The 19,497-nt window shown below is 50.7% G+C and overlaps 1 protein-coding gene and 1 non-coding gene across 3 annotated transcripts in view; both read right to left on the bottom strand.

Moving 5' to 3' along the window:
* The window catches only part of TECPR2 (tectonin beta-propeller repeat containing 2), a 95,863-nt gene that overhangs the window by 35,838 nt on the left and 40,528 nt on the right, over positions 1-19,497 (bottom strand). For both annotated transcript variants that reach the window (XM_027120618.1, XM_027120619.1), the window contains exons 8-16: positions 18,500-18,805; positions 16,611-17,584; positions 14,415-14,598; positions 12,153-12,326; positions 8,620-8,800; positions 7,283-7,424; positions 3,606-3,846; positions 2,842-2,931; positions 1,046-1,279 (exon numbers count right to left, since the gene is read on the bottom strand). In XM_027120618.1, the coding sequence (XP_026976419.1) occupies positions 1,046-1,279; positions 2,842-2,931; positions 3,606-3,846; positions 7,283-7,424; positions 8,620-8,800; positions 12,153-12,326; positions 14,415-14,598; positions 16,611-17,584; positions 18,500-18,805 (2,526 nt within the window). The remainder of the gene's footprint in view (positions 1-1,045; positions 1,280-2,841; positions 2,932-3,605; positions 3,847-7,282; positions 7,425-8,619; positions 8,801-12,152; positions 12,327-14,414; positions 14,599-16,610; positions 17,585-18,499; positions 18,806-19,497) is intronic.
* LOC113627859 (small nucleolar RNA SNORA70) lies at positions 6,203-6,337 on the bottom strand. Its single transcript, XR_003435774.1, has one exon. It is a non-coding gene; the product is annotated as a small nucleolar RNA SNORA70 (small nucleolar RNA).

The raw sequence follows: 19,497 nt of genomic DNA, 5'->3' as shown, positions 1-19,497 counted from the left end.
TGGGGCTGGGATTAGGTTCAAAACACGGTGCGAGTGAGGCCAAAAGCATGATCAAAATGACCCTGGAAAATTCCTAGCTTTGGAACAAAGCTTACTTCTTTAGTGGAGAACCAACCTGCTTCTTTAGCTAAGCTGGGTTGTATTTGGGGGCCTTGGGGGACAAAAGAATGACGATACCTCTGCACGTCATGGGATGGTGAGAGGCCGTCAGCTGGAGACGCAGCCGGGGGCTGCCAGGGCGGGAGGTGGACAAGGCGTCCTCCCTTCCCTTCTGCCTTCTTTGTCCTTTTTTTTTCAAACGAGTACATGTGGTTGAATTTTCAAATGTTAACTGCTTGTAAAATTCAATTCTACCACCTAACAAACAAAACACTGGTTATCAGTTCACCAGAACGGGAAACTACTGGGCATGGAAGTATTCCTAAGGCTCACATGGACTCCGGAGCTGCCTGGCGCAGCCTGCACCTTCTGACAGCCACACCTGCCCATCTGCCCAGAGGATAACCTAAGGGCGTGGGCTCATTCCATCATCGTATTCCTTGGAACAGGAATGAATTATTTATAAATGGCCTCATGCTGCTTGGCTGCCCTGCAGCCCTGTAGGGGAGACTCAGGGAAGGGCGGCAGCGGGAGGCGGCACACACCCCTCCAGCAGAGGGAGAACTGGGCCCTCTCCAGGCTGCGGGTCGCGGACCCTGCGTCGGAAAGGGCACAAAGCAACTGCCACATTCAGACAGACCAGCAGAGGCAGCTGCATCCACAGTATCATCTCGAGCGTGTCTTACAGCAGCCTTCTCTGAGTTCATGCTCCTCCTGGGTTCTGAAAACCCTGTGACGCGTAAAGCGTGGGAAAGAAAAGCTCCTCACAAGATTCTTAAGAGGCCCATTACGCTGCAAGAGCGGCTAGTCGACCTCCTGAAATCCAGCAACCGACCAAGCAGCCTACAAGAATTCACGAGGGTTGGACACAGGGCCCCGGGAAGCAGGTGAGACACCCCTCCTGATGAGGCCGGAAGGCAGGGCCCGGCGGCGGGGGTGGGCATACCTAGCTGCGAGAGGTCCAGCCTCGTCCAGTGCATGCCCGTGGGGCAGCTCGCGGACAGCGTCCGGATGAACACCTGGCCGAGGCTGTCCAGGGCCCACAGGGCGTCTTGGCAGGCGGCGTAGGCCCTCATCTCAGCGTCGGGGGGCAGCTGCACGGTGGACGGGCGTGACTGGGCGTGCTGGGCGCTGACGCGGCACAGGTCCTTGCTGCTCTGGCAGAGCCACAGGGAGCTTCCTACGGAGAGGGCATGGCGTCACCGGCGAGCCTCTCGGGGCAGCCTTTGCCTTCAGAGGCTGGCTGCCCAGCTCCCACCCTCACTCCCCACCTCGGGGAAGGAGCAGCCAGGACTCAGGGGGACACACCGGGACCAGCCAGTTCGTAGGAAACAAGTCCGACACATTTAAAGAAATGAAAGGAAGCTGGGCTAACGAGACCTTAGGAGGCCCACAACGTTGCCTCAGAGGCCCGGACCTTGGACGTTGTATAATGGACTGGGAAGCGTTCAACTTGGTGTGCTAACTAGTGTCCTAGAGGGAGCAAGGTCAGCAATGCCTCAGAAGGACAGCACCGATGACCCTCCCCTGTCCTGGGGGCAGGATGAGGGGAGGTCTGGCAGGGTGGAGGCTGCTGGAAAAGGCCCGGAAAGCTGGAAAGCCTTTTCCTCCCATCCTCACCTCAAAATTGCATGCTTTCATTCTCTCCCCCGTTTTTAGAGTCCTTCAGGTTTAATTCACTTTAAAATGCAAACCACACTTGGGGAAATTAAAACCTCAGTCAGAATATATTATCTAAAGTATATCGAAAACTTGGGACCAGTTATGGTCTGGAATTCAAAATTACCCTGGACCTTGAAAACATAAGGTAATGGGTATGCCATACGTTTACGAAACAGCCTGGGAGCCAGGCAATACCCGCCCCCCACCTGCCCCCGCAAGAAGTGCAGCAACGTTCCTGCAACAAAACACGTCACAGTCGCAGTCAGCAGGACAGATGGAGGCAATAAGGAGCCTCCCATCAGCTCAGGTCAGGTTTTGCTGCCGAATGATTTGTGCCAAGCTTGGGAAAGAACCTATGGTTTGCAGAGCTTACTTATTGCACAACTGCGGTCAGAACGATCTGGGGAGGAAGCATTTTATTGTACTGACCAAGTTCTGCACATCCTAGTGGGACTACGAGCTCGAACTCACCAACTGCAGAGACCCCCGACATCTTCTCATCTGACTCTCAGCGTGATCCTGGGAGGCGGCTTCGGCCTCCGCTGGGGCCGCCTGACTGCCCCAGCTCTCATCTCCTGGGGTAGCTGCACTGCCTCTCCTGGCTCCAAACCCCGAGCTGTGGTCAGGGCTTTGGGAGGTCTGCCCTACCAGGGGCATGACAGTGGGACTTAGGCCAGCCAGAGGCTGTAAACCAGCCTGTGAGGAGGTGACAGAATTCACAGGGGAAATGGCCAGGCACCCAGAGAAGCCTGGTGCCTACTGGCCCTGTGCTATGGCCCTGAGACATGTCACTGAAGTCAGCAGCTGCTGGCCTCAGAGGTCACACCGTACACTCCCCTCCTTCGGAAGGACAGCTCGCCTCCAGACCCACTCAGATCACCACACCAGACCCTTCTCTCCTGGGCAGGCCTATCCAGCTTCGGGGGCCCTCAGCTCAGCCAACGAGGGCTGCTGGCCTGTGACACCACCGCATCCAGTCCCTGAGGGCCCCACGGCCATGCTCCCGCCCCAACTAGGCCATGTCAGACCACAGTTTTAACTGTTCAGCTGCCAACCTGTGCACTGCACTCCCCAACCAACCTTCCTTTGTGGGAGCAGTGGAAGCCAACACAAAGGCCCACTTTGTGGCAGAAGCTGTCCCCCGGGGAACAACATTATTCCAGTAAGTGCCTAGAAAGAATAATGGGAAGAGTACGTTAAAGAAAGAAGAAAGAAAAACCATACATACTTCAGAACTTTAGTTCTAGACCAACTGGTCTTCAAAACCCCTTACAGCTGGTTCTAGACTGTCCTCAAAGTAGGAGACCCAAGCCAGCACTGCAAGAGCCAGCCCGACAAGCAGAGCACCATCTAGCCCAGGGTCGGGGGAGGCCACGCAGGGGGAGAAGAGCTGGAGAAAATTCACAAAGCAGGGTTCACTCACAGAAATGAAGCCCCAGTGGGTAAATGTGGATTTACACCTACGTTTACAGATCTGGCCAGAGCCTTCCATTTTCAACAGTGTGGTCATTTTTTCTACTAGGCTCTTTAGGAATGGGAGGATTTTTTCATTTAGCTGGAAATTATTAACATAAAAATGAGCTCCATGTGCTCTTCTTGTAGCCTAATCGGTTCCTAATGGAAACTGATCGCACACCATCCAGACACTGGTATCCAAGTCGTAGGAATGACAGACTAAAAGGAGGGAACTGATAGAAAGCAGAGGGAATGCCTCCATTCCAGACACTTCATACCACTGGCACTAAATTATCTTTTCCACTTGAGCTCATAAGGCTTTTCCTTAAATGCTGCCTCTAAGAGGAGCTGCCTATCAAGCCGGCGTGGAAATGAAGTGATTCACCCACCGATGAGGCTTCCTCTAGAGACGTGGATTTCATTCTTGCCCGAGGAGATCCAGACGCCGCTGCTGTTGACCCCTAGGAGGCTCGGCTGGCACTGGAGCTGCTGAGACCACAACGCCATGCGCAGTTTATCCGCCACCTTCTCCACAGGCACCTGGGCTGCTGTGGCCACCGAGTGTGTGGCGTGGATTATGGTCTGGAACAAGCTGCACTGGTCAAACACCACATAGTCTGTGATGCTCGCCTGCAGGGGAGACGGGCAGACACCCTGTCTCAGCGCAGCTACAAGCGCCTTCTGTATGCTCCCTGCCTGAGAGGTAAGGGCCCGACCCCACCCGTCAAACATCCAGATACCCACGTGCACATTTGTGTGAGGACTGGAGAGGAGTGTGGCAGGACACCCCCCACTGCTGACTGTGATTACTTCCGAGGGGTGGACTCAGAGGGATGTAAGAAAATGTTCACCTTTTATTTTATACACTTTTCTATTACATGGACCTGTTACAAAGAGCATGTATTATTTTTATGATTATCACCCCCTCGCATCCTATAAGTCTTTTATTCTAATCAGTGAGAAACGATTATTTTGTTTTTAAAATTTAGGAATTTCTAATGGACAAGTGTACAATACTTAGGATCATAATACGGGTTTAAAAAGAAGCAATTCATGCCCTAACTGGGCCTGTTACTAATCAGGCCAGAAGGACAGCACAGACAGGAGCTGTCCTGGACGTGCAGAGTGCACCTGGGCTCAGACTCGAGACACGCTTCTCTCACATTCCTGCAAGAGGTCTTTCTCCAGGGTGCCGCCCTCTAAGGAAGCCTCTCCCTTGCCGCCAGCTCCGGCTGTTAGAAAGCTCTGACTCTGCGGGACTTTCCACGCACTTCTGCCCTGCCGGGTTGGGTTACAGAGAACGTCACCGCCCTCCGCCTAGGACAGCCCCGTGCAGGCCACACTCCCAGGTCACGCACAGCGAAGTGCTGAGTGAAAGTGACACCACCTAGGATAGGGAACTTAACATATAATAAACAAAACACACAGAAAGGAAACTATCATAAAACCCAGCACTGTAGTGCATGTGCGATGCGGCCCTTCTTTTCTGTGAAAGGGCTCGCACTGACTGTGAGCTTCTGCCTGCACTGAGGCTTAAGCAAACGGTGTCAGCACGTCAACCCCGCGGCCCTGCTGCGGAGCCCGCGGCCCTGCTTCTCTTGAAGAGCAGAGCACGTGCCAGCCTGGCTAGGCGGACTCCATCAGAGCCCACAGGACGCTGGGCAGGTACCTGGGGACCAGTGCCACGCTGCCGTGTGATGGCCCAGGAGCTCTGCCCTTCCTCGGGGTGTATGATGCCAGGCCACACAGAAAGTCTGTGACAGGCTCAGTCCCAGCACCCAGCATTGGCAGATAAGCAGGATGCAAATTAACAAAAAGAAAAGAAAGGTTTAACAGCCAAACATAATGCTGGCTCTAGCACTACAGAGAAATCAATCTTACAGTAAATAAAATAACTCTGTTTCCAAACACCTCAGAGATGATTCTGTCAAATTTCTCTGAAGACAATGTTCTAAATATTATGATAAAATGATAACTAGTTTTCTTTAGGTTACTTAAAGACAGAATTTAGTACATACGCTACACTTGAGTGTGTGTGTGTGTGTGTGTGTGTGTGTGTATAAAACCATATAATACGGTTACAAATACAGGGAGGATACTTTTGAATCAATTGTATAACTTTTCAAATAGTACCTGGCATATTAAATTAGAGACTGTGTATATACACACATACTCATCAAAGAGCAAACACAACTTACTTTTCCACATCCTCACGTGAAAGACCTGAGAGCGGCCACTGGAAGACCTGCCCTCGATGAGGCAAGTCTAAGGCGACAATAACACCTGAACCAATCAATGGAGACAGAACACTCGAGAGCTGCTGTGTACCCCACAGCCGCCGATGCCAGCACAGCCTTACCTGCCACGCTGGGGAACCACGGGCGCTACGTTTACACTGAATGGTACCAAAAGGGCAAAAGTTAGCTTGATTATACCTTACTACTTCTTTCTTTTTTTTTTAATTTCTTTTTGTTTATTTTATTTATTTATTTTCGGCTGCACTGGGTCTTCGTTGCTGCGCGCGGGCTTTCTCTAGTTGCGGCGAGCAGGGCTATTCTTTTTTTTTTGACAAAGAAAGTAGGGTTTATTGGTGGGCATGGGTAGGGAGGGGGCAGCGCCAAGCCTCTCACGAGTGCAGGGCCCGCCATTTGTCCAGGGGGCCACGATTAGGGATGTACTTGACCCCACAGCCATATGGGATGAGCCACTTTTCTGCCACCATGTTTTCAAATTAATCTGCATTAAACTTAGTAAATCCCCGCTTCTTGGAGATGTGGATCTTCTGGCGGCCAGGGAACTTGAACTTGGCCCTGTGGAGGGCCTCAATCACATGCTCCTTGTTCTGCAGCTTGGTGCGGATGGACATTATGACCTGGCCAATGTGGACCCTGGCCACTGTGCCCTGGGGCTTTCCAAAGGCACCATGCATACCTGTCTGGAGCCTGGATTGGGGACAGCACGCCAGTCATGAATGTCCACTGGAAAGGGCTGTCTCCAGGGTCCCTTAGGGCAGCCCACACAGGCAACAGGCCGCACACACTACCAAGGAGGCTGCTGTTTGCAGCCACTGCGCACCGGGCCCCCATGGGGAAAAGAGCACAGGCGGCTTAACTGGCTGCAAAGGGCTACTCTTGGTTGCGGTGTGCGGGCTTCTCACTGCAGTGGCTTCTCTTGTTGTGGAACACGGGCTCTAGGCATGTGGGCTTCAGCAGTTGTGGGTCGCAGGCTCTAGAGCGCAGGCTCAGTAGTTGTGGCGCATGGGCTTAGCTGTTCGGCGGCATGTGGGATCTTCCCGGACCGGGGCTCGAACCCATGTCCCCTGTATTGGCAGGTGGATTCTTAACCACTGTGCCACCAGGGAAGCCCCTACCTTACTATTTCTCAAAGTGTTTACTTTTCTGGGGGCATGTAGGAAAACTCCCCTTTCTTCGTTGAAATACCATTTACTTACGAGGGCTTTTGTACAAGCAGAGATAGTGAATTTTAATTGTGGGTTGGGTTTTTCACATCTATTGTCTAATCTCTCTTCTTCTTAGTACATTCCTCCAGAATTAATCATTATTATTATCTAGGTCTTCAAATGGCTATCAATGGATTTATTTGGCATATAACGACAAATTTCTAAATAACACCAAAATTAAAAAATAAATAAACAAAGCCTACATATTTAAGCAAAAAGAGCTTCACAAGTTATGTCCTGTGATGAAATTCCTGATAATTCTTTTTTTTTACATTGAAGTATAGTTGATTTACAATGCTGTGTTAGTTACTGCTGTACAGCAAAGTGATTCAGGTATACACATGTATACATTCTTTCTCTTTTAATATTCTTTTCCATTATGGTTCATCATAGGATACTGAATACAGTAGAGCCTTGTTGTGCCCTGATATTTCTAGTGTGCTCAAATACAGCAAAGTCTAACTCATCCAATAGTAAAAGCGAACACCGTTTATTTACTCCAAGCCCCCAATCTCTTTAGGGAAAAGAGAGGGGCTGTAAGAGGGAGAGCAGAGCCCCCGACTCAGGGAGGCACCCAGGCACGTGGCCCGAGAGCTCAACACCTACTTGCCACCAGTGGTCGTCATCCCCTTGGGGCTTCTTGGAAACGACGCCAGTTCTGAACCACAGGTGTCCTCGGACGTCCAAGGCCCACAGGGTCTGTTGGTCCCCAAGAGTGATACAGACAGGTTCCAAAGCCTGCCTTTCACTGGAAACGAGGAAGAGAGCGTGGAGTCAGCACCCGCATTCATGGCCCCCAGCGCGCCTAGGATGCCGGCATCAAGCGTCCTGGGGGGCTCGGTGTGGGACAAGAGACAAGTTCCGAGGAAGGAAGCTTGAGTTTCGAGTTAAACGACTGTGCGATATATACTGTTCCGAAGCAAGGGGGCGTCTGAAGAATTCCTGAAGGCCCAGGACGGTAGGGGGAGCTCTTAAGGGAAACTAACCCAGGGAAGAAGAGAGCAGGCTCATGAGGGATTTCAGGCCCCGAGTGGCCCATCTCCCCACCCCTGCCTTCACCAATTAAGCGAACAGAAACTCCGCAGCGTGCCAGGCTGTGTTGGGCAGCTGCAGCCTGGCAGACGCTGCCCACTCTGCGGGCAACGCCCTCCTCCCACCCAGCCGGTGACGTCCCCACCAGCTTCGAGGCTGAGCTGCGGGTCCACTCTGCACGGTGCCTACCTGACCTCTGCAGGGGGAGCCGAGGCGTCCTCGGTGCTGCTCGTCCCTCTCCAGCTCGGGACCATCTACACTAACTGGCGTTGGTTGCCCCAGATGGGGAGCTCTTCGAGGGCTGGGCAGGGTCACGTTCACTCAGTGCTCACAACAGGTGCTCACTCAAATTTACTGGGTTGCTCAATTCAAACCGAGAATATCCTAATCTAATTTTTCTAAAGACTACTGATAATTTCACACCAGCAAAATGATCTGACAGTAACTCTTTAATTAAAATTTTGACGGGTAGAAAGTAACCAAATAAATTGCAATTCAGAGATTAACTTCAACTGACTAGGAGGATAATAAAGAAAAATATTTGGCCTTAAGTCATCTGAGACTCTAAACAGAAACTATCTGACAATGGGCAGTTCTCTAGAAAGACCATCACGAGAGACTCGTGACCGTGTGGGGCTTGAGATTACACATGAGGGCAGTAACATTTTTAAAACTGAGCTCTGACCCAATGCCCAGTCTGCCAGTCAGAAGGAGGCACAGAGTGTCTTCAAGGTCAGGCTGCTGAAACTGGCTCTGGCAATCCCAGAGAACACCACGACCGTGGAAACCTTCAGGGAACCAGCTCTGCCCAGGAGAGGCTCACATGGGTCCCTTAAGAAGAGTCAAGTTGACAAAGAACAGACAGTGGGACAGACAGGACGCTGAAAATGTGTCTGCTCCTCCCCCGATACCTGACGATGTCACATTTCCAGCGCTCCCCTTCGGGGCAGAAGCTGCTCACACCCTCCCGGTACAGCAGTACCCTCTGCTCCGTCAGCGCCCACACCACGCTGTTTCGGGCTGCGACCTGGGACAGTGGGTATGGACAGTCAACCTTTACGGCTCTGGCACAGGGGCGATCCACGCTGAGACCTGCCGGGGAGAAGGACAGGAAGCCCCCAAAGACACACAGTCAGGACTTCACACCTCATTTTCATTCTGTTTGCTTATTTTTCTTTTTTGGGATTTTGCTATATCCTTTCACAATAAGTACTTTCTCTTTTCAAGGTCTAGTCAACATAAGATAGTTAGATTGTGCTTAAATATAATATCCATCTGAACTGTTTTCAGATGCTCTTTGAAAACTGGAGGAATAACAATTCCGAATCCTCTGGTGTCCCCAAGTAGCTAAAAATGTTCCGAAAGAACGTGAAAGCCCAGTGCAGGAGAGCAGCCAGCTCCGGAGCCAGGAGGGTCCAGGCCCAGAGGAGCCAGTACCAAGGGACGTCTTCTGTGGCCGTGCCCCTCGGAGCCTCAGCTGCCACTGGACCCACAGGGATCTGAGGGCTCCAGGCAACCTCTGCAGAGCACCTCCAACAGGGTGGTTCCCCTCCACCTGCTTTGTACGTGGTACGCGGTGTTTCCACTACTAAAATGAAAACCCCGAAATTCCTAGATGGAAGGTGAGGGCCAGAGCTCAGGGTCCCCGACTCCCCATCCAGGGCTCTTCCCCCGCCTCTTTGCAATCTCTGTCTAATGAGCTTCAAGGCCACTCGTAAGGGAGCTGGCACAACAGCTGTTACCTAAAGCCCCATATTATTCCGCAGCCTCAGCCTGCGGTCAGGGCTCGGAACTCAGCATGCTCCCTGCCCGATCACAACAGCACCCTACGGTATCACAGCCCTTGGGCTGCATTTCCTCAAACTCAGCTAGGTAGGAATCACCTCCTGGACTTCTTACACTGCAAACCTTCAGGACAACCCTGGAGACTCTAAGCCAGTAGCTCTGGGTGGTTTGAGCTTGTCCGCAACCACTGCCCAGGTGACTCCTAAGGCCCTCCTCACCCCCAGGCCAGAAGCACCCTGTTTCCCCCAGCAGGAACGAAACTCAGATGCCACTGGAAGTTGGACATGCGTATGCTTTTCCAGCTATTTTTCACTTTCAAGGGAGACATAGGAACCAGGCTGGAGAGACCAGGGCCGGCATGTGGCCCAGAGCTGGCCAGGCTGCCCTCTGGGCTCAAGCAGGAGCTGCTAGGATGCCGGCTCTCCCACATCTGAGAGCGAGCCAGATGTTCAAGGGCTTTCAATCTCAGAGAATCGAATATTTGCAAACGAAGCAACCGACAAAGGATTAATCTCCAAAATCTACAAGCAGCTCATGCAGCTCAATACCAAAAAAACAAACAACCCAATCCAAAAATGGGCAGAAGACCTAAACAGACATTTCTCCAAAGAAGATATACAGATGGCCAACAAACACATGAAAGAATGCTCAACATCACTAATCATTAGAGAAATGCAAATCAAAACTACAATGAGGTATCACCTCACACCAGTCAGAATGGCCATCATCAAAAAATCTACAAACAATAAATGCTGGAGAGGGTGTGGAGAAAAGGGAAGCCTCCTGCACTATTGGTGGGAATGTAAATTGATACAGCCACTATGGAGAACAGTATGGAGGGTCCTTAAAAAGCTACAAATAGAACTACCATATGACCCAGCAATCCCACTACTGGGCATATACCCTGAGAAAACCATAACTCAAAAACAGTCATGTACCAAAATGTTCATTGCAGCTCTGTTTACAATAGCCAGGAGATGGAAACAACCTGAGTGTCCATCAACAGATGAATGGATAAAGAAGATGTGGCACATGTATACAGTGGAATATTACTCAGCCATAAAAGGAAATGAAATTGATTTATTTGTAGTGAGGTGGATGGACCTAGAGTCTGTCATACAGAGTGAAGTAAGTCAGAAGGAGAAAGACAAATACCGTATGCTAACACATATACATGGAATCTAAAAAAAACCCCAAAAGGTTCTGAAGAACCTAGGGGCAAGACAAGAATAAAGACGCAGACACAGAGAATGGACCTGAGGATGTGAGGAGGGGGAAGCATAAGCTGGGACAAAGTGAGAGTGGCATGGACATATATACACAACCAAATGTAATACAGATAGCTAGTGGGAAGCAGCCGCATGGCACAGGGAGATCAGCTCAGTGCTTGGTGACCACCTATAGGGGTGGGATGGGGAAGGTGGGAGGGAGACACAAGAGGGAGGAGATATGGGGATGTGTGTATATGTATAGCTGAGTCACTGTGTTATAAAGCAGAAATTAACACACCATTGTAAAGCAATTATACTCTAATAAAAGATGTTAAAAAAAAAATCTCAGAATCGTCCCTGGCTGACAGTTCATAACAGAGATTAAAACCTTCTCTTGGGGGGCTTCCCTGGTGGTGCAGTGGTTAAGAATCCACCTGCCAACACAGGGGACACGGGTTCGAGCCCTGGTTCGGGAAGATCCCACATGCCACGGGGCAACTAAGCCCGTGCACCGCAACTACTGAGCCTGCGCTCTAGAGCCCATGAGCCACAACTGACTGAAGCCTGCACGCCTAGAGCCTGTACTCTGCAACAATGAGAAGCCCTCACATCCCAACCAAGAGTAGACCCCACTCGCCACAACTAGAGAAAACCTGCGTACAGCAATGAAGACCCAATGCAGCCAATAAATAAATAAATAAAATAAATCTATTTTAAAAAAAACAAACCTTTTCTTGGAATCAGCAATATTAAATGGTTAAAAGATTGATATTTACATAAATCTATTATGGCCTCTTGACATCCGAAAAAGAGCTCCTGCCCCGTAATCGTTTCCAGGTACTGGTGAATCACATTGCTTTTGGAAACCCATATCTCATTTTGCTGACAGTACGTAAACACTGACTCTCATTACAGTTTATTTTTAAAAAACAAGTCCCACTGTGTCTCTTCCAGCTGCTAAAGGTCCCCCCTCTCAGGGCAGTTTCCTAGGATGAGATAAACTCCTATTCAGAGCAAATTATCTCTCATTGTTTTTTCCTGACCCACGTGTAAATAAGCGTATAGAAGCAGGGCTTTGACCTGGCTGAAAAAATCCAGCCATAAGTTAAAGGGAAAAATGATTCTAATGCCATTTCTCTGTTCTTCTTTCCTCTTCAGATCTGATACTGCAGGATAAGGGATACGCAATGGTGAGCTGTAAGGAGAATAAGATTCTGTTTCTGTGCCTCGCCAAATAATTCTATTAATTCCTGCCCTAAATTTGTCCTGGGTTGAATGTGAGTCAGTAGCAGAAAACTGCTAATAGATTCCAACAGCAAATACTCTCTTTCCAGAAGTGTTTTCATTTAAATTGACTTCTAGCTTCTTGGTCACTGTCTCTAAGCACGTCACTACCAAAGCGCAATCACACCAGATCCCACGGGTGCTGGGGCGCCGGCTGCAGCTACCTGTCTGTAGGTACAGGTCCCCATTTGTCCTGATGATCCAGGCCGTGTCATCGCTCAGGGCCACAAACACCGCCTGGGGCAGAGCTTCGTACCAGTGACGCTTCCCCTTGATGGTCACTTTTCCACAAGCAAAGGCTCGGTTAGATTTCTGTTCAATCTTCCAGAGAAGGGCTCCTGTGGAAATAAAAATTATATTCACTGTCCAATAAATACTGAGAACTTTCACCCCCAAAAGTCCATTCTGGGTGCTGTGGGGAAGAGAGATTTCTACAACACGCCCCCCCCCCCCTTTGCTTCTACCCCGAATGGGGAAAGAGCCTGCGGCGCCGAGGTCTGAACCCCTGCCACCACCCCCCACCGTGTGGCTTGGGGCTCATGTCTCCAAGCCTCATTTCCTCATCTGTGAAATGGGATCATCTGCCCCGTACAGGCTGCTAGGAAGGCTGCAGGTGAGGCTGTATCAAGGACACAGCACACAGAGCGGGCGCATCAGAGGCACTCATCACACGGCAGAGAGGCACCACCAGCACTGCTAGGTGTGCCAGGTGAGGGCCCTAAACGACCTTCGGGAGGCACAGTTAGTGTCCTGAGAAAGTCTGAAAGTCCTACAGGGATTCAAAGGAAGTGGGTCAATTCTGGACCAGCCAAATGGATAAGGTGCAGATGGAAAGGAAGCACTTGAGCTGGGCTGTCCCTTTTTTCACTTAGAAAGGGACAAAGAAGAAGGGGAGGGAAGGAGAAGGGCAGACAGGAAGGTGGTCTATGCAGATGCAGGTGGCGTCTAAGAAACCATCAGAGTCACCAAGAGCACAGACGGCTAGACTAGAGGGTCTGGCACGAGGTGCCAAGGGAGGTGTGGGAAGCGAGGCGGCGGCCAAGCCCGCGGCCCCCGGGGTGCCCACGCTGGACGGGGCCCTCAGCCACAGCACCAACCCTGGTGGAGACAGAGCTCCTGCTAGAGTAGCACGAGACTGAATCGTTTGGAAACACACAGTAATTCACATAATCAGGAAAAAACCGAAGTTTATAAATGGCTGGGGAGATGGACCCAAAGGTAAATGAGAGGAAAAGAATTAAAACCCATAATTATATAAAGCCAGCTAATGGGACAGGCTATTATCTTAGTCTCTAAGGAAAAATATTTTTCAAAGAGATAAAGAGATAGAACAAAACAACCCTGCACAAACTGGTATTTTACGTAGTGACAAAGACCGGGAGAGTTAGAGGAAATCCATCTCAAAGCACAGAGGGCGAGGGGAGGTCACAGGCTCAGTGTTGTCTGCCTTGCATTCCAATGTCCTAACAGTAAACCAGCTACGATACACATACACACTTCTGTTCCACTCGCCATCCCACAAATAGGTAAAGTGGCCAACATTGTGACAAACAAGCAAATTATTCTGTATAGATGAGGGGGTAGAACCTCATCCAGGAAGCATCTGCTCCAGCTCACTGAAAATGGCCTGATCATGGCATGAAGGAAGGAAGGCATTTTCTTTTCACAGTCAGGGAGTAGATTATTCACCCAAAGCATATATATAGCTCATTACAGAGTAATTTCTAAGAAAGAAACCGAACGATCCAAACTTATCCAACACAACCGCGGGCCCATCTTCATTAGTTCAGCTGTTTTAAAGCAACACTAAGGGACTTCCCTGGTGGCGCAGTGGTTCAGAATCCGCCTGCCAGTGCAGGGGACACGGGTTCGAGCCCTGGCCTGGGAAGATCCCACATGCCGCGGAGCAACTAAGCCTGTGCGCCACAACTACTAAGCCTGTGCTCTAGAGCGCACGAGCCACAACTACTGAGCCCACGTGCCACAACTACTGAGGCCCGCGCACCTAGAGCCTGTGCTCCCCAACAAGAGAAGCCATTGCAAGAAGCCCGTGCACTGCAACGAAGACCCAACGTAGCCAAAAATAAATAAATAAATAAGTTATAAAACAACAACACTAAGAAATAGAAACAGATTTATTTTTATAAGGCATTTTATGTTAATATTTCTAAAAAAAAAACCTCAAAAATGGAAGCTATTTGTCTAACTTACAAAACATGTTCATGTGTTACCACTGCAATTAATAAAAAACCAAAAACTGAACTGCAATTACACTATTTTCAGTTGATGTCAAATGCAGCAATCCGCGTTCTTTGGAGAAAACGCCTCAAACCTGCAGGGGAAAAGGCAAGTCTGCTAAATGGACTGGTCCCTGTGTGCTCGGGCCTCTACACCTGGGGCAAGAAGCAGGGAGCTGGGAGGCGAACCTGAGGGCGAGACTGCCACCTGCTGGACGGCATCTTCAAACTTCTGCCAGCGCAGCCCAGCGCCCGGCAACGCGCTGCAGAACAGGCCGCCTTTGTAGTCCAGGCACCAAATGTACTTCTCGGAGACCGCCAAGCTGAGAATGCCGTAGCCCGGCCCGGAGTAACCCATCCAGCTTTCTGCAAACTAACAAGGACAGAGCCTGCTGAGTTCTGCGGCAGAGGACACAGCTGCATGTGTCGTACTGTCGTCAATAAGAAAAGTGTGCAATCACTTAAGTCGGCCCTCTATCTCTCGACCAGCTCTAACAGAAACATCGTGAAGTGGGAGCGGCTGTCCCCTACAAAGACCCCATAACGTTCCTGGAAAACAGTCTGTCACAGATACTACAACCTCTTCCCTCACCTAGCGCTTACATTCAAAGGATCTGGTTTTATTCTACAGGGATACCTCACTTCCCACTTGCATGCAAACTGATTTTTTGTGCAGCTAATCACTAGAGATGTGTTAGGAGACATGGCACTGCCACTATCTTTGTTTTTTTCACCATATTGTTTTAAGCGCTGATCCAATCATCGGACACGTGGCACATTAGGTGGTTGATGGAAATCTGGCCAAGACACTGCCTGACTGAATCTTGTAGACTAAGGTTTAGATGTTAGGGTTCTTTTAAAAATCAAAGCTAAATAAAGTGTGTACTTTAACAGCTTTCCAAAACTGCAAAAGAAACCCATGTATTTGCACAATCACCCACACATGGACGTTCACTGCTTCACAGAGTTTGGCACCCAACCCCTCTCGATCTGGCCCTGACTCACCAGGACACACCTTACCCACCCCCCAACGCAACAAAATGTGGCTTTCCAGCTCTCTGGAGGGGGACAAGGCGGGGAGCAGTGAAGGCTGGGGGAGGTTCTCAAAGTACCAGGTGCTCTCTCACCTAGGACTTTTCTAAAGTTCTGGTCTAGAATGCCAACTGCCCACGCCCTCGGCTCAGCTGCTTGGCTCCTGCCATGGTTGGTGGGCGCCGCGCCCCTCCTGCACTTTGCTCATCACCATCACCCGAGTTCCACTCAACTGGGAGGATCTGCACACGTGTCCAGGACTCTTGAGATCCACGACTGCCTGTCACGGGCACTGCAGCGTCCCCAGCGCCCGACGCAGAGCCTGGCAGCCGAAGGCACTCACGAAAGGGTGAATGCGCGGAAGACTGAGTGAAAGGGCATTCTGTCTTAAAACAAATAAGCAGGACGTTTCACTTTCGAGGTAGGACAGACAGCACAGCGGTTCGAGAGAGAGGGCCCCGGCCCCACTTGCCATGCGACCTGGTGAAAGCCATTTATCTGTCTGAGTCTCCACTTCCTCCTGTGAAACGGGAGCACCTAGTTTGTGGGTTTTGTTCTTCGAGCAGTATGTGAGTTAAACTTGTAAAGTGCTTAGCACGGCACCTGGCGCGCGGTGAGAGCCGCCCCAGTGTCACACGTCATGAGGACGCAGAGAATCCAGAGGCACATCTGGGGAGAGCACGCGTGGCTGCGTAAGTTCACACGCACGACCCACACCCCACCACTCAGCAGAAGGGTTACAGCACAGTCAGTCCCGAACCCAAATACATCTACAGGATAATTACTTGCTAAGGAAACAAGCACTTTTTAAAAGCCACTTTTTTAAATAAAATGACCAAGAACAACTAATAATCGTCTTTTAATTGCACAGGCTAGGTAGAACCCGACCCAGGAAACTGGACGCTCGAAACCTGGTTTCTGTACAGCCTGCAGGGGAGCCCTGGCGCCGCTGCTTGGAGGTCAGGGAGACACGGCTCCTCGAGACGCTTGTCTGCGGGGCAGTGCCTTCCCCTCCACAAGTGGACGGGCCTCTCGCCACTGGTTTCTGGGAGCGGCTCCCAGGCCAATCCAGCCATCCTCTGGGATGACTAGCACTAGCTGCCCATGCTGGGCCGGCCCCGCCGGAATCAACAAGGAGAGGCTGCTTTTGTTGGTAAAGTGGGTAACTGAGCAGGGGTGACAGGTCAGCAGGAGTCCAAGCCATTCTAGATCCCTGCGCTGGAAATCCCCCAAAGGCAGACTTCCAAACACCTCTGGCATACGGGTTTTACAGTAGGAATATAATTTCTTTGCATAAACAGAAAAATATAATCAGTTCGCCAATGATTTCCCTTAAGAAAGGAGCGCACATACCTCCTCTGACTTCAGCAGCCCGGGCTCGTCTGTGCCCGGCGGGTGCAGGTCCTGCAGGGAGCGGCTCCCTGCCAGCTCTGTCACGCTCGTCTCCGAGGATGAAGAGGGCAGCCCGTGGGCATAGATGTCCTCCTCGTCACTGGACGTCAACGCCTGGTCCCGTGAGGGCTGCTCATGGGCGCTGGCCACCGAGGCAGAGACCCAGCGAGGCCGTCGTCCTCCTGCACTCCCCAAGTCACATTCGGAAGCAGCCATTGCTTTCTGGCCTGTGTCATCGTCAGCAGCAGCGTGCCGGGGACTCGAGCCGAGGTGGCCTGGGGCCCCCAGGTGCCTCCGGAAGCCCTGCTCTTCACTGGGCTCCTCAGCGCTGGTCCCTGGAAGCCACCGCTCAGCACTGGGAGTCCAGCTGAGGCTGGAAGGCACCAGGGGGGAGCCCTGGAGGGGGGCCTCCGGAAAAGTGCTCTGGGGTTCAGCAGGCTCCATGCCCCCCACCTCCTGGGCCTCTGCTGAGCTGCCCCGCTCTCGGCAGGGTGACTGTGTGCTCCTTGGTCCACCGCTCACGGGACAGGGCTCCTCTTCGAGCTCCGCGATGTCATCACTCCCTTCCGCGTCCTCCCTCGGATGCCAGGGTGAACTCAACCCCCCGCTAGGCGGCTGCGTCTCGCCTGCGCCGTCACATAGTGGGATTTCGGTTCTTCCGTCACCTTCCTCATTCAGTGAGTCAGGGGCGGGGAAGGGCGCCTCCAAGACACTGAACGTTTCGGGGTCGCTGTATTCTGGCAGGACACTGCTGGCCTCACCACTGAGACTGCACTCCTGGTCCGGAGACCCTGTGCTGGACTGATCCACGGTGCTGCCCAAACTCGAGGTCGTGGACAGCAAGTCTGTGCTCAAGGACTGGGGGCTATCACCAGGACACTCCCAGCAGGGAGTCGATTCAAGGGAACTGGGGCAGGTAGTCCCGCTTCCACCTTCTGTTTAAAAGAAGAACGTTTAAGATTAGGTATGAATCTAGTAAGACACTAACTAAAAAACAAAATTTGGGCTTAAGATAAAAGCGTTTTAAATGAAGGATATCTAAATGGTGAAGAATAAATCTCAAGTACAAATTATCCCAACGCAGGGGTGTTTTAAATGGATGCAAATACTATACACACTGATGGGCTCTGAGGCCTTCAAGAAATGTTAACTAAGAAAAACAAAGGAACAAATGGATCACAGACCAATTTCTTTTAATTATTAAAATGCTAAGGGATCTGGTAACATTTTCCTTCAATATCGCAGTGATCTTTAGCTAGAGAGGCTCAACAGGCACCAAGAAGTGAAAAATTTTTTTAAACTCAGTGTTAAATCCCGTATCTGGGAATTCCCTGGCGGTCCAGTGCTTAGGACTTGGTGCTTCCACTGCCAAGGGCCCAGGTTCAATCCCTGGTTGGGGAACTACGATCCTGCAAGCCATGCAGTGCAGCCTAAAAAAAGAAAAGAAAAGAAAAGAGAAAAAAAAGCCCATATCTGATGACATACCCTACATTAAACATAAATCGATCCATCTAAAGATTTCCATGACCTTCCTTACAGGTTTACAGAATCTCTGGTCTAATAAATGATGTACATGAATAAACAGAAATTTTTACTTAAATATTGAAAAGTATAACACCCAGACCTGTTAAGCAGGGTGGTATGTTACATTATAGTTTAATGCTTTATGTGTGTGTATAATGTATACGTATTTCACAGTAAAACTCCTTCGAGGAGGAAAGACATTCGCTTTCTGTGCTTTCCAGCGAACGGGCAGTGCTCACTCAGCAAGCAGCAGCCTTCCCAGAGAGTTTGGTAAAAGGCCCCACGGGGGCGGAAGGAGGTCGTGTGTGCTCTGCCGTGGATGGTACCTGTCTTCTTCTTCCTCTTCTTCTTTTTCACTTTGAGAGGCTTCACAATGAGCTCTTGGTCGAAGTCCTCCGAGCTGATCACACTGAACCTCTTCGAGGTGAGCTGGCCGCTCCTGCCCAGCTCGGGAGCCGCCTGCGGCCCGGAGCTGCTGTCAGTGGAGTTGAGTGAGCTGCTCCTGCTTCTGGGCTCGCTGGCCACGGAAGAGCCTCTGAGCCTCGTCTCAGAAGGCGTGGCCCCCGGCGGCTTCTCCGCACGCTGCCCATGGACTTGCTCTGGGCATCCTGACGGCTCCAGACCGTCCCGCACTGAGAAAGAAGAGTCAGTTTTACCATGGTTACTGGAGGGAAAGATGGAGTGCTCTTATTAAGGTTTGCCAGCCCTAAATACCAGCCTGCTAAATTCAGAGAAACCAGCGAAACTAAAAGAATTGTACAACAGGTTCCAACACGTGGTTTTTGTTCTCCAGGAAGTTCATGTATCAAAATCAGTCAAATAACTCACAGCAGCTGTCTTCTGTAAATAACTCAAAGTAAGGGACTATCATAAGGTAGAGCATTTCTCACTTCAACTCACAAAATAATAGATAAAGGTGAGATGCCTATTAAAAAAGGGCTTGGAAAAAAAATAATAATAAAAAAGAAAAAAGGGCTTAGAGGGAATTCCCCGGTGGTGCGGTGGTTAGGAGTCGGTGCTTTCACTGCTGGGGCCCCCGTGGTGCAGCCAAAACACTACTCCTCCAGGGACCTCTGAAAAACACACATGTACCTATAATAAAAATTCTCAAAGTTCAAGGAGGGAAAGGTCATTTTTCACCAGCGCAAACTCAAAACAGAGGAGTTCATTAAAGGAGTCCACGTGCGAAGAGGAGAGAGAGCAGAGCAGGACTGGCAGGGGCTGGTGGGCCTGGCGCTCTGTCCCCACCTCCATGGACACGTCCTCCTCTCAACACGACAGTAGGAGGTTCCAGCCACAGGACCCTCAACACAGGACTGGGGGT

This window comes from Aethalodelphis obliquidens, unplaced genomic scaffold (assembly GCF_003676395.1).
Source record: "Aethalodelphis obliquidens isolate GAN/ISIS:26980383/991018 unplaced genomic scaffold, ASM367639v1 scaffold21, whole genome shotgun sequence".
In the NCBI taxonomy this organism is placed as follows: domain Eukaryota; kingdom Metazoa; phylum Chordata; class Mammalia; order Artiodactyla; family Delphinidae; genus Aethalodelphis; species Aethalodelphis obliquidens.
Note: the sequence above shows the minus strand (reverse complement) of the source record. Positions and strands in the feature narration are given on the sequence as shown.